Source organism: Lepidothrix coronata, unplaced genomic scaffold, assembly GCF_001604755.1.
Source record: "Lepidothrix coronata isolate B3197 unplaced genomic scaffold, Lepidothrix_coronata-1.0 Scaffold18, whole genome shotgun sequence".
NCBI classification, from domain to species: Eukaryota; Metazoa; Chordata; class Aves; order Passeriformes; family Pipridae; genus Lepidothrix; species Lepidothrix coronata.
The window spans coordinates 3651103-3666836 of NW_016690198.1; the positions used below are offsets into that span (position 1 = coordinate 3651103).

Here is a 15734-nt window from a genome sequence, read left to right on the forward strand (position 1 = left end):
GTCTGATAGCCTGGTTCTTATATAGTTAAGATGATTGTGTTTAGCCTGAATTTCTTTGCCAAAGAACATTTATTGGATTTCTCAATAATGAGTATATATTTATGTAGTTAAGAGAACTATTTTTTTTGACAACTAATATAGAAACTTGTTATGTTTATCAGATTCCTTGAATTTCTTCCCAGTTTGGGTTTAATTTTTAGTAAAGTTTATGGGCAGATTAAAAGTGAAAGTAAGGAACTGTGGTAAAAATATGCCAGCAAGAGACAAGAGAATATGTAAAAACATAATGGACCATAAATGATGAGGGAAGTGGTGGATTCTGTGGATGTTGATTTTGGCTTTGTGAAATCCTTGATTTAGTTGGGGATCATGCTTGAAGTTTATATTAGATAAGCTGTGAAAGCTGTCTTGACATTTAGTGCACATGGGCTTTTTGCAGAGACTGACTTTGACCCAGGTGTTTTACCATAGTTATGCTAGATTGCTGATGATCTTGTCTTATTATGTAAAATACTACATTCTACTATTTAGCATGGAAAATAGTCTGGAGGACAGGACAGTGGGCATGAGTTGGAAGATCCCATGTTTTACACTGGAGGAAAATGACTGTGCCTATCATAGAGTTCATAATAGAACAGAGATTATATATTTATGTACCTGTAAAGGTGCCACTCATCTACAGTTGAAGGGTCAGATACTCTTTTAATAGGAGAACTAGCTGCTTTCTAATGTGGGTGTGACTTGGGACAGTTGTGGGTGGTCACTGAGAAGCACTGTGTCTGTGGGTACACAACTGGTTTAGCAGGTATAACACCTTATCTCTTCTACAGCTGGTACTGAGTGAGTGCTGGAAGGGGGAAGTGTGTAAGTTCTTCCATCTCTCTTAGTCCTGGGTATCATGACATCCTCTTCAGAAGCCTGAGTGAAACAAAATGGACACAGAAACTGAGGATTTACAGGGGTTGTCAAAAGCTTCTGTGTAACTTTGTTGCCATGAATCATTTGCCACTGGGTTCATGGAGCAGATCTGAAGCATTTTTATACGTTTACTACTATTGGTTTTATTTAGTATCTATAGTTTTTTCCTTGTTTTCCAGCTTGCATCTGTTGTTTTTTGTTTTCTAAACATAACCCTGAGGTTAAGTGAGTGCCAGAGATACCAGTGAGAAGTTACAGCACTAAATAGTACATTTCCCACAATGCTTATTGTTGCAGTAACAAGGTAGCCAGCACATCTCTAAACTGCTGATAAGAAATTGTAAAAAGAAGCTAAAGGTCTACAGTAGCTAAAAACATGGCTTTGTTTTCATGCTAGTTATGGAGAAATACTTCTGCCCCTCCCCAGTAAATGCTTTTCAGTTAATATGTCACAGATTCTGGCACCATATAGCGTCTTCCATCATTCTGTTTTCACTTCTGTTATAAGACTTGTTGTAGAAAATAATTTTGTAGTCCTTTCATTTTTGAAAAAAAATTGACTCTAAAATGTATGCCACTTCGTGGCTAACAAATACTGTGCCTTGACACAAAAGCCATGCAAAGACATGTCACCACTCTCAAAAGGTTAATTGACATTTCAAGCTACTGAATGTCTTCTAAGTAAACATAACCATAACCAAATATGTGTGACATTTTTCTTTCAAGAAAATAGACCGTTTTTAAGCCTTAGGCAGTATGTAATTTATTAATCAAAACTTGTTCTCATACAACTGTGTTTAAAACAGAAAAGAGACATGAATTGTACAGGAAAACAAGTAATTTTAAGGTAAAGCAATATAAAACAAGAGTTATGGCTGCTGTTCAGCTATAAACTCAGGCCGCTGTGCTGCCACGTAGATTGTATTTGTTCTGAGCCCTCTATGATGTTCTGGGATGGATGTGTATTAGAAGTGAAAAAGAAGGCACAAATTTTAATTTATTTATTTTTGATGGTTTGTTCTTCATGCTACAACATTAAGAACATGCTACATAGAGTACACTATTTAACAACTTCAGAAAAGTCTTAGAAGTCAGACTTTCTGGGATTTTTTTTTTGTCTCTAGTGGCATTGTTTTATAATGCAGAAAAAGCTGCTAACCTGTCTAAGGCTTAGTTTCCATACTGCTGTAATGAACTGTTGAAGTAGCTGATAGGAAGTCCTTTCTAAATAGAGGAGCACAGGGCTGGAACTTGAGAGACTGCAGGACTGAGAGCCTGAGCTTGCTTGCTGTCCCTGTGTTTGACCCTAGTGCCCAGGTGGTATAGGTGGTACTGTTTCTGGTTGCCTGCTTTGGGCTGCTCCCACCATAACTCAGGACTTGAGTCCTTTTCTGTTGACTGTTACCAATTTCTTTTACTGAACTAAACTTTTTCTCTTGATAAAAAAACGAGAATAAGGTAGTATCTTCATGTTCCTGAGAGAACCGGAGTTAATTTCTTTACTAAATTTTATTGAAGTTTGTGGAGAGAAAAATGTTTCTAGCTGTATCATTCTGGTATAATTATCTGGAAAATATTGACCAGCACAGGGGCTTAGCAGAGTTGTCCATTAGTGTCATTGACTTGAACATGTACACAGAATCCACTTTGTAGTGTTCTTTACTTTTGTGTGAGAAGGGCAATGCGCTGGTATTTTTACCAACCAAGATGTAATCGAGTTAGAGGAAATCAAAGCATAATTATGATTAAAAATTCATCTGCTTTTATAATTTATAAAACTTTTCTTTAAAGCCTCTAATTCATAGGCTGTGAGCATACTGTTACTAAAGCTATGCCTACCACAAAATGAGCTAGACCAGACTTAACGCATCTTCACCAAGTCTCTTTGTGTTGTCTGCATGCTTTCATCGATTTGATTAAAATGTAAACTTACTTGTTTTTATCACAGATTGAAGCCCTAATCGATTGCAGAGCAGCTGACATACTGCAGGCTGACCTGCTGAAGTTCTTCCTCTGTCCTGTTTCTGTACTTAAAGTCAGTCTGACACTGTCTCTTTCCCTTAACTTTGGTCTTGGCTAAACTCCATAGCCCTCTTGGACTGGCAGTGGTGGTTAATGTCATGATAATTTTCCTTTTGTTTTGCTTAGTCATGTGGCTTTCAGTGTTTGTTACATAGTTATGATGACATAGTTATAGTATTGATGTAGCATACAAAGAAATGTAATATAACGCACATTAATGTGTAAATGTAAATGGCATAGCTGCAATAAATTTTGGATGTTCTGTCTTGAAGCTGTGCCCATGGAGGATGTTTTTGCAACCCTTTGTTATCTTTCATCTAGAGATTACTGTCACTGTAGGATGCAGGGCATGTATTGCTGTTCACAGTACAGGGCCTCTGGCATGGCTTTATTCTGTTAGTGATTTTATCTGAACTGTCGGACTGGTAAGAGATTAACTGAGATGTGCCACATTTCTGCTTTTACCAAGTCAGCCACAATATTTACTAGTGGAGGGGAGACTTTAGATTAAAAAGAACTTGTGTGTACATTATCTTTCCAGATGGTAAGACTTTGTATTTTCACTTCTCTTTATTCAGGAAGGCCAGATAGGTTATTTAGTGAAAGTCTTGTAGTTCTGTTCTTGTGTGCTCCATTTATGTGTGAGGTATACCTCGATGATGTTTGAATATAATTTTTTATTGATGATTAAAAAGCAATTTAAAATGTGTTTTTTTATAACTTTCTATTAAAAATTCTGTTGCTCACATGCTTAGCTGGTTTTTGGCATTTCAGCAGTAGTGATTCAAAAAGCAGAACAGAATTATTTTTGTCATTAACATCTGTATATGGTACAACACACATGAGTAGATTTGTTGATTAAGAAATTACCATTTTTAACTGGTTTACTATTTATTGGTTATTTTTTTCTTTTTCCTAAAAGAAAAATAAATATGAAACTAAATTAAATCTGCAACTTTTCTGATAAACTTCCACAAGGGGAGGAAACTACCTTATTCTGGATCCTTAGTTGTGTTCTATGAATTGGTTCCATCAGATCTGAGGCATAGGAGGGTGCTTTATATCGAGTAGTCATAGGCAGTTTGAATGGTAACTTTGAAAAGAGAGAAGCAAATCTGTCTTGGAGTCCAGGAGAATCTGTGGAATATGCATAGTATACAAGTACTTAACATTTGTAAAGCCTGACACAATGTTCACTGGTACATACCACTGGCAGTATTGCAAATTGACTTCAGTGCTTCTGTGCCATTTGATTGTACTCTAAATTTGTGTTTTATAGCTTGAGACAATTGGATGGCAGCTTAATCTTCAAATGGCAGAGTCCAAGCAAGCAAAGCTGAAGTCTCCTCAAGCTGTGCTAGAGCTGGGAGTGAGCAATGAAGATTCAAAGGTAAGAAGTACCTTGGACAGAGTTGGAATGAGTTGTGTTGATGACTTTATGTTAAAGTTCTGAAGCATCTGTTGGAACTCTTGATTGTTGTTAGTTTCGTGGATGTTTTCAGTTTTACATTTCACGAAGGTTATAGTAAACACTTGAAATTGTGGAGTACTGATATAATAGCATACATATTCAGCAGACTGAGATCCATGTTACCAGCACCTTGGGCTGTAACAGGAGAAATACCATGGAATATGGTTATTTTAGGTCTTTACAATATCTTTGTAGATAATTTATTTTTATCACATAGCATGTGATTGGTACTTCTTGCTTTTAATACCTAGCAGCTTGCAGCCTTCTGCCATGTGTGTAGTTATGTAAGACATTACTCATCACTTGCAACCTTTCTGTGCTAATTATGTATTATATGAATGATTACTTCATATGTGAGGCCACAGAAGGCCAGTATTTGGTGGTTTTAAGGTAGAGTCTTAAGTTCAAGAATTTTAGCAGCTGGAGGTGTTTCAGTGCCAAACTCTTTAATAATTTTTTATTCACAAAGTTGGTTTCTTTTTGTTAGCCAGAGTGTTTCAAATTAGACACGATTTGCTTTTAACCTTATCTTGCTAATGGAAATTGGAGTCTTTTCTTCCGTAGTGTCTGTCAGAATGTTTATCTATGGAAAATTCAGTACAAGAAGTTTGAGGGGAGAAATCAGAACTCAGTTCTGCTTTCTGATTTGTGGTGAAATAAAAAGAGAATAAACAGCTTATGTTTGTGCTTCTCAAAAAGACTTGCAACAGTTGTATTTTTTTCAGCATTTGCAATCTGTATTTTTGAAATGCGCATACAGGAACCAGACAAAGTTTACGCCCAAGCTGCATTGGGCAGCATTGCATACAGATTCAGTTCTTGTGGCAAAACAATTAAAAAAAATAAAAAGGAAAAAATGTCACTTTTATATGACACAGAAAGTTCTTCTGTTTCCTGTACAAGAAGAATTCAGAAAGTGGATTTTTTTTATTGTTTCCTCTCTTTTTTCTCTTTGTGGGTACGTTTAGATTTCAAGATCGGAATTACTTTGCTATAATTACAAGCCTAGAATAGATTTGTGACTGGCATTTAGGTAGAACGGTGCAATAAGAAAACAGTATAGACACTAAAATTTAAAAATCTGATGTGACGATAACTACAGGCTTTTTTCTGAATAGTTATATCCTAGTAAATAAGATTGACTAATATCTATTTATATACTAACAAAAGTGGGAACATAATTTTTCTGTTGTACATTGCATGTTCATGATCTCTTGGTGCACTAAGTATTGTTACCTGAAAATCATCACTACTAGGTACTTTTTTTTTCTCCTCAAAATTATGTGTGTGCCTTTTGCACAGAAATGTGATGTGAATTTAATTTATATGTTCTTAATGGTTGTCTTAATTTGTCACTTTTTTTTTTCATGACTCATGGGTGTAATGAAGTTATCTTAGGAAAGACAAAAAATGCCGTTACCGAGGAGCTTTTGTGGGCTGGCTCATTAGGGGGCAGTAGTGCTCTTTATCACGCTGGTTCTTTGCCTTTTTGAGATAATAAGCAATTCTGAAGTCAGTCGTTGTGGGAAGTGTTAAGTGTTTACATTTCTAATCTGTATATGACAATAGAAGTTTCTCTTGCTCATCTACAAAACTAAAGCCTATTAATAAAAAAGCATACTGAGCACGGTAAATGAAATCAGCCATTATTTTCACTTTTACTAACTAAATTTAATTATACATTAATGTTTACTACAACTCATACCACTTAAAGAGCATTTAAATGGCTCATATTCAGAAGCTGACATTTAAAATTAGTATTTAAATTATCTCTCCAGGAGATGTAATCAGAAAACCTTTGGCTATATGGATATTATTTGTGCTTTGTGAAATAAAAAGAAATCTGCTATATGCTAAATAAATATTTATAGAGTATATTTTGTCAGCTTAGATGAAATGCAGAGTCTCAGAGGTATAAGTCCATCGAAGCTCAGAAATAAGGTGTTCTTTGGTTCTTTTAGGTGATTCAAGCTGCTAGTGACATTTACATTAGCCAGAGAATATGCTGCTTGTGGCTAAGTAATAATTGTGATCAGGTGCCATGATTTTTGAGTTTTGCTGGTTTTTGTCACAGATTTGATGTTTGCTTATCCTCAGACCTTGAATTATGCTGGAATTAGCTTCGTGTGGGGGTGGATCGGGTGGGCTGCCAGACCCTGCCTTACAGCCCAACTTGTCCTGTGATCGAGGCTGCTTTGCAGCTTGCTTGTTTCTGATGTTTTCTATGAGGAAGAGGAAAAAGGAGCTTTCAATAAAAAATCCAATTAACAGTGGTTTCTTACAATGATTCATAATTTGAAATGTTTAATTGCACTTCTAATTCCGAGGGAAGTGAAATGTCTGTGAACTGGGCGCACAAACAAACTGGTATAATAGGAAACATATTTTTAAACTGCAAGGTCCTTTTGCTTCTGTTATGACATTTTGATGAGTTTAGATGACATTTAGAATTGATGTCTGCTGTGTTTAAGGTTTGTTTTTAATAATATAATTTGGTTTCAGATTTTTGGACTGTTGATTTGCAACACAACAATCTGGAGATTTTGCACAAACTATCATTATTTTTATGGTTATAGGGTCAATTAACCAGTAGAGGGAGCAGAAATTAATAATCCTGATAATCTGTGCTGCTAATTATGATTTTGATTTGCAAACAAAGACTGTTCACAAAAAGTGCTGTGTTTATTTAATATCTGTTTTCTTCAGTAATTCCTTTGATAGCTATCTACATAGACAGACATTCTCATATTCCTTCCCACTATTAACAGCAGTAATTCCTTAGGTCATCTAGTCCAGACCTTTTTAAACAACTGTGATAATTTTTTATAACCATAGGAGCCATATAAATAAATAAATAAATTTTAGTAAAGAGGGTAGAAAAGGTCAGAGGGCTTCAGAAATGTCGCATCATTGGTGCTGAATATCTTCACAGCGGAATGTGAGGAGTAGGAGTGTGCTCTCGAGGAGTTGCTGCTGTACCTCATCTTTGGGAGGATCCAGTAAGGCACGTTACTATATGAGATATTTATTATTGTGTATTTTCACATGCGTAGTAACCATTTATGCTTGAAAATCATTAGGATAAATAAATTATTCTTGCCAAGTATTGTCTTTTGATAGTTTTCCAATTTTTTTCTGTAAAGTCATTCTATAGATGTCATTGGATTCACTTATCTAATTGCAGTGGAACAAGCTCCACAGAGAAGTGGTCACAGCACCAAGCCTGTCAGAGCTCATGAAGGTTTGGACAACACTCTCAGGCACATGGTGTTTTTCTTGGGGCTTCTTCGAGCTCAGGATATTCTATGATTCTATGAAAATCAAAATGGGGTGCGATTACATATGTAACTGAGATAGTACACATTCATCATTCTACAGAGTAAATAGAAGTTTGGAAATCTGAAATGATTATCTTTCACTTGTTAAAATAACAGGACATGGTTTTCTTTTTTTTCTCCTAGTTTTTATAGACTTTCTATAAATTTCTGGACTGTGAACAAAATCTAAACCTTTTTGCTCTGTTTACTTCAATAAGTATGCCATTCTGCTTTCTGAGTTTGCCACTGTGGTTACTTTTCTCATCTTTAACATCATAGCAAAGTAGATGAGAAACAAGTCTTTTCTTCTAGCAGAGATAGATCTTAATTCAGGCTGTAGATTCTGTTCAGCCCTGTATGCCATGCAGGCAGGACCTGCACTTGGACTGGTATATAACGAAATACAGTGGTGCTTCCCCTTCCACCTCGGTTTAGCCCTTTTTTTCTCTTTGAAAAGAATTTGTGTTTGTTGAGTGGGATAACAGTGAGAGTTGGTGGATGCTAGTGATATGATCCCACTTCTGGGAGGTAGGAGGTGGCAGAAATGAGCATGTACTTCTTTCATTTGCCTTCTCAGTCCTCAGCTTTTGGGATAATGCATTTAGTTGCCTTGGGAGTAATTTGTATCTGTAGGGCCTTGGAAAAAAAAGTACACTTAGTAATGATGCTGAAAGAACTGTGATGAAGTCCAAGCAACTGTGAATTATGTCTCACGTTCCTCAGCTACCTCTTAACCACTTTCTTTTCTGATGAGGACATCGCCCTTTTCTTTCTCAGAACACAAACAAGCTTGGTTGTACACCCATTAACTGAGTTTAGTTTTCTCATCAAGCTTATTTCTAAGTCTCTAGCAATTGCAAAAGAAAAGTAGGACAGGCCTTAGATGAATGCAAAATGTTTAAGGATGAGATGGAGAGAATAGGGTTTTTTCATTCCTATTTGGAGGACTTAATAGGAGGCCTGGATAGCCTCAGACATCAGAGACCTGACTCAAGGTTTTTCTGTACTTCTGAATAGGCAAGGTTCCTGCTTTTGACAAGGCACATCATGAAATTAGTTTTGTTGTGAGAATTAAAATCTTATAAATACTGCTGCTAAGAAAGCAGAAACTTCCCTGAGAGCAGGTTTCAGAATATTGAGAAAGCTCATCATATTTGTAGGAGCTGTATTAAGAATGTATAATCTTGAATGTGTGGAACAACTCAGAAAAATGAGTCTGAAATTTATAACTTGCTTACAGCAGTCACATTGCTACAGAAAGATGACAGAAATTTAATTGCTCTGCCATGAGAGCCAGAAATTCTGGACTTACAGTGCACAGCAATTCTTGCATTAGACTGTTTGGTTTTGATCTATCATAGCTATTACCTCTGATTAAATCCATTTAATTAGAGGAAAAATGCAGTCCAGAATTTTTAAGATGCTGAGAGGACTTTTTTTGTTCTCTTACCAACGTAGAAAGGGGACCGCAGAGTAACCCATGTTCTGTAAGCTGTGAGTAGTTTGACATTTTACTTAGGAACCATTTACCAGATGGTGTGTCTCCAGGAGTATGCACTCACCTCTGGCAATTCTACTGCAGGGTATACTTAATTATCTGACTCCATTTGTGATTTTACATTATTTAATTATCTGCTTATACTGAGGATCTTTTTGCAGTGTACTTACATTTCACCTGGCTATATGCACAGTTTATGAATACAGTCTATATCACATAAATTTACAAACCCTGTAACTGGTTACAGCCTCTGCATATGCTCTGTTCCTACAGAAACATTCTTAGGACTTTGTGTTTTTGTGTCATGGAACTAAAGAAGAAAATGGTCCTAGTTGACTGTGTTCAGTTGATTGCAGCCTTGGGCTACCTTAGCTTACAATTAGTAATGAAAGTCTTGTATGGGAGTAAATGAATTGTCTCTAATGTGTAACTGTACTATTGTCAGTCCAAATAAACAGCAGAACAGAAGCTGAAATACTTAACTTTCAAGTTTAAACTTGGTGACCCATTTCACTGCTAGGCAGAGTTAAACTTTAAAGCCTTAAGGGAATTTGGAAAACAGAAAGATCTGGTGAGTTTTTCTCATTTAATGCAGTTGTTCATGCCATATTTTTTCTTAGAAAATTTGTTTCCTGTTCACCTGAAGCTGGTTTTATAGGCTTGGTCCTTCAGTCTTTTCAGAGAAAGAAAACACATTCATGGGATTCATTGCAAATTCTCATAACTGTGCAGCTATAATTGTACAGTGCCATGAGTACTCTTGTGAGTATGAAGTTTAACAAGGGTGAGATTCAACTTCAAAATGAGCACCTGACAGTATTTTACTTTCAGACTTCCTTCGTAAAGCTTTCAAGAGTAGGGCTAGCCACAGAAACCAAAAACGAACTTTTTGAAACATTTGCACACAGTGTCTTTTTTGTAATACTAACAAGTGAGAACATTGCATATGAAGCTGCTTAATTTGGGTTAAAAAATTACAGAATCTATTTAATGTGCAGCCCAAAACAGAGAAACTGATTCGAGTCAGAGAAATACATCTTGCCAGAGTCAGGTCCCACAGCTTATTTTGGGACCATTTCAGGGCTGTGCATGCTGCACCCAGTCACATTTCCTTCCCTCTCCATTTTCTTTATCTACAACGTGTCGTGTGTCTTGTGGAAAGACGTGTGCATACCTTTTCTTTCTAACAATGTCAACACTTGTATCAGAAGAGGCTGTTTTAGGGGTGAAAGGGTTGCAAGGAGCAGCTGCCAGACCAATTCACATACCTTGCTTTTGGTTCATGTACCTTTAGAAAACATTATGGTGAGAAGAATCGTATCTAATTACTCTGTTGGTTCATAACTTGCCAGCAATTCTGTATTGCTTAGACTATTACAAACTAATTAGATGTTTAATGTGACAAGCATGTCACCAGGTGTGCTCATGGTGCAGGAGCCCACACTTTTTCATTTGCATTCAGTTCACATTTGTGTTCACCATTATGATTCTCCCCATGTCTCTACTTTTCCTTTGTCAGTTCTTTAAATTCATTATTTTGTGAGTTTTGGTACAAAATGGTACTGACAAGGAAAAGTAATCTTCTTGTGGTTAGGAGTTTCCAACCAGGCATCTTTGTGGATTAATAGCATGGTTTTGAATTAAAAGCAATGGGATTGTCCACATTACAGAATTACTGGACTTGTTTTCCTGGTACTTTTGCTATTTTTTTGTCAGTTTACAAGTAATGTAATTGCCAGATCTGACTTACTGGAGAAGTAGAATGTGTATTCTTGAAAGAGTGGAAAGTTAGCATCTCCCACATCACTAACATCTGTCCTGCTTGAGGCAATAAATACACAGTACATGCTGTCAAACAACATCAGCATTGAGCATTTGACATTGTACAGGTGTCTAACAATGCTGTGACATCCTTTCTAGTCCCTCCTCAGGTGGAAGAAGGTAGGTCATCACCTCAATTATATGCAGAGGAGGCAATTTTCACTCATCCTGTTTCCTGTTGTTTACAAATGACAGGAGTCTGGTATCTGGAACTGTGTGACATCTCAATTTGTGCCACTTGGTTTTGTCTGAGTATTTAGCAAACTTTAAAAGCTGCTATGACAAGTGACCTTTTTCACTGGTTAAAATACATGAAATATGACCTCTTTCACAGGAAAACCACAACCCACAGCATGGCCTCTGAGCAAATCTTGTTCAGTATGATGGTATAAAATCACTACTAGTGAAATAACAAATTCATATTTCTAGGAATGTGTGCTCACTGGCAAGGCAGTAATAGAAAGAAATTTCAAGGGGAAAAGGAAAAAAACCTTTTTTCCTTATCAAGACAGATTCTGTTACTAAAAATACATTTTGAAGCTTTGGAATAATGAAAGGGCAATACAAAACCCAGAAAAGAGCCAAAGCTAATGAAAATGCTTGTCTCTCTTTTTCAGTAATGCCTGATTTGAGTTTTGGATTTCTTCTGGTGCATACAGTTAGGCAGCAGAGTTTTAAGAATGCTAAAAATGCTAGATTATTTCTCTGTCCTCCTTTGGAATGTCAACAGAAACAAGGAACTGGGAGATGCTTATGCCCGGGAATAAGTTATGTTATGAGACTGGGAATTCTACAGCAAAACAAGTTGCCAAGGGCCAGATTTATAGGCTCTGGTTGGTGTATATTTCTTTGATTAGGTACTTCAGTACCAACTCCTTCATGAGTTGGAGAAACGTATTGTAAGGTTGGAAAAGACCTTCAAGATCATTGAGTCCAACTTTTAACACTGCTGTGTTCAGCACTGAACCATATCCCTAAGTGCCACATCCACATGGCTGTTTGAATGCCTCCAGGGATGACGATTCCACCACTTCCCTGGGCAGCCTATTCCAGTGCTTGAGCACCCTTTCAGTAAAGAAATTTTGTCTGATATCTAATCTAAACCACAGTGTCAGCATAAGAGAGCCGCAGGCTTAAGATTTCTGGAGAAGGAATGACCTGTATGAGGCTGCCCACTCATGACTTAAGTGTGCTGTCATACTTGGTAGTCCTGGAGGGTTTGCAGCCTGGACCTGAGTATAGGATTCAGTAACTGTACAGAGGAGTTCAAATTCATGTTGTCTTTAATCCTCTATTCAGAATCCTAAATAAAGGAATTTCAACATCTAACCATACACACTTGAAAACAAATACATCTCTTTGTTCAAGAAGTGCATGAATATTACAAACACTGCCTGAAAATACCTGAAGTCATTACTAGAAAGGAAGTGCCTTTTAGTAGGAAATCTTAAGAATGCTCATGAGGAGAAAGTTCATTTGAAGGTGCAGTTTAGAGGCAGGAAGAAAGTTATCTGTAGATTCAGGCAAATCCTTGTTACAGCAGAGAAACAGAATTCCTGAGCTGGCTTTTTTCTTGTTGTCATTTCAAGATCACTGCCTCTTCATGTTCCCATTTCTTCTTCCTTTCTTTCATGTCATCTTCATAGGAACAGGTGCATTGTACTTCTATCAGACGAATGCAATATCTTTGAAATTCCTCAAAAATCAGAGTTACCACTGAAGTGGGACAGAATTCCTAAGGATACTGCTATGTGTAAGAAGTTCTAATGCAAGCTTTCAAGTGCTGCTTCTATAACTAGCAACTTCTTTTTTTTTATTGTTTGTTTCTGTTTATTTTCTTTTTGAATAATAGTTGATTAAGTAATAGATCACTACAATACTTTATTTGGTGGGTTTCCTTTATTGTTCAGGCCTTAAAGCCCTTCTTGTGCTGTAGGGTATCTTCTGTTCCCAAGGAATGTGAAGCACAGTGTTTAGGCAGTTTTTGGACAGTTTCAGAGTTCCTGGGTGGCAGTATATTCCTATCTATACTTTTGAATGCTAAAATATAACAAGTTCTTGAGTGAGCATTTTAGTTTTCTCTTTCAGAATTCGTATCACATTTAGTGAAAATGAAAGTCCTTCAGGTGAGGACCAAAACAGGCTGTAGATATCGATGTGATGAAGAATAACCAGTTTCAGGTATTGAAATTGGAATTATTTGATTTCTTACCAAATGCAGATGTGTTGGAGACAACATACCAGAGGAAATGTTTTAGTGGTAAACCTTTTCAGGAGAACTACTTTGCTGCAGCAGCAAGGAGCTGGTCAGTTGGAATGCATTAATTTGCCAAGGGTACTGTAGCCAGGCAGACTCAGGTAAGCTGGCACAGAGATGTTCGAAAATGGTGTAAGACAGAGCAGAAATGCATGAAACAGATATGGGGAAGTAGAGGCAGTAAGGGCAATGAACAACACAGAGAAGCGAGGAATTGTTGTTTATTGAGAGCTGCCTGAAGTTGAGTTGAACCTGTAAAAGTTTTTTTGGGTAAAAATGAGGCTGATTATCATGCAGGGAAATGATGCACTGTAAGAAGGGTTATGTCACATGATGCAGTGCTTTGTTCTCAACCTGGTATCTGAAAAGTCATTCTGAAAAGCTCTTGAAAATTTAAGTGTATCATAATTTGAATTCATTTTTTTAGTAGAGTTGCTTTAAAATTCATATTACTGTTTCAAACTGCAATTGTATGCTTCTGTGGCCTTGAGAGAGTCACAAAGCACTTGGAGCCATCCTTGACTTTGACATTGAGGCCTGCGGTGTTTATCTAGGACAGAGTATACCTGCTGTGTCTACTGCTTTCTGAAAAGCAGAACCTGACATTTTATTTAGGTTTATGAGGGTGTGCCTTCCAAGGGTGATCCACAGACCAATAGCAGATCTTGCAAAGATGTGTGGGAACAGTAAGGCAGAGGAAGGATATAACAACAAAAAACTTCAAAATCCAAAAAAAATTACACCCAGAAGGCATCTAGTACATCTTTTCTTTATAGACAGACAGATGAAACATATTTTTCAGCACAGAGCGTGTGAGGTGCAGTGCTGTAAGTTAAGCACCACGCTGAGGCATTAGGTTGTGGGTATTTGTTCGAAACCCCTTTCTTCCCTTCTTGGCAATAAACCAGTTTGTTTTCAAAACATTCCAATCCAACATAAGCCAGCTTTGAATTTGTTTGAAGTAACTTGAATGTTTTTGTTAATGTGAGTATTTTTAAAATGCTCAAAACTTGTAAACTTGAGAGACTACTGGCTTTTTATGCCGATGTGGTTTCAGACATTGGAAAAAAATTGGTATTCTGTTCTTCCCACTGTTTTATGAAGCACTTCAGTAATGTGCTTTCAGTATTAGCCTATTTCTTTTTTCTATCTTTTTTTTTTTTAACTAAAAAGTGAAATAAAAATTCTGGACCAAACATGAGTCAGCCTATAAAACTTCAAAAAGAGCTTTGCAGCTCAACCCCCAAATCCTATTATTTTAATATGTGTCTTTTTATGAAGATAAGCGCTTCCCATTTTCAGAGTTATATGGAATTGGCATGTGTTTAATTTTGTCACAAGAAAGTTGCAGGGGTAGGGAGAGTGTGAATGCTATGAAGACTGCAGGTTATCATTGCTGCTGGAAACAACATCCAGTACTGTGCTGTGCTACGTACAGGTCTGGAACAGGTGCAAAAGTAATCTGCAATTATGTATGTACAACATGTGTTAATATCTTCATATTACCTCAGAGCTTGAAAAATTAAATTATTCTTTGGCTTTGTGGAAATAAAGTTCTTTTAAAAACTTATCTAGTTACATGGAATCACTTTCCTTATTTGCATCTAATTCTGAAACTTACAGTAAAACACTCTTTTCAGGGGTGACTTTTTAATTTTTTTTCTTTTCTCTTAAAGAATACTAGCATCTTTACTAAGTGCAAAAGAGTTTGCAATATGTTGAGAAGAAAGGCTTTGGGGCTAGAAAAGTGCCTTGTAGTTTGTCCCACAAAATCCCTTTCAAGTTTAATTGACTTAAATTGTGTAAAAATTACCATTTCATTTTTGCTGATTGTTTCTCTTAGAAGTCCTGGATTTTTGCCCAAAAACTAATTGATTATGAGCATTCTGATTTAAGGTCAGGCTCTGCTATCATTAAACATGAAGCAGGTAACACTCTTGGGCACTCTGGAGTGTGTAGTCCGGGTGCTGAAGTAATGGACCTTGGAGAAGGAGAGAGCTTGGCTGGGCTTCCTTCCTGCCTTGAATCAGGGAATCAGCTGTGTTCTCTCCACTTTCTGAAGGTGGCATATAAAATGATGTAGGAGATGGTAACTGATCTTCCCACAGGTAGATGAATGCTCTACAGAAAATAAAAACCCCCCAGCATTTCCAGAGAGTATGAAATAGAACACACTCATTTACTAGCAAAAAGATGGATGAGGTGACCAAAAGGATTTTCGTCATAATTTTTTTTGGTTGCTATAAAAATATCTTAATAAAATGTAACATATATATAAATAGTAAGGGACTGCAGATGTGCAGCAAAATGGCAGTGAAAGCGACAGTAAAATCTGCTTTGCTTTCAATTCCCCTGCTCTGTCTATAGTCTACATGCAGCCTGGAAACAAGTTTGAAATGGGGCCGGAAATCCTTGACCAAGGAGGAGAAG

At 36.8% G+C, this 15734-nt stretch overlaps 1 protein-coding gene across 1 annotated transcript in view; it reads left to right on the forward strand.

The window, feature by feature from the left end:
• COMMD10 (COMM domain containing 10) overlaps window positions 1-15734 on the forward strand; it is a 109691-nt gene that overhangs the window by 17035 nt on the left and 76922 nt on the right. The window contains exon 5 of the mRNA XM_017807356.1: window positions 4220-4330. Within this exon, the coding sequence (XP_017662845.1) occupies window positions 4220-4330 (111 nt within the window). The remainder of the gene's footprint in view (window positions 1-4219; window positions 4331-15734) is intronic.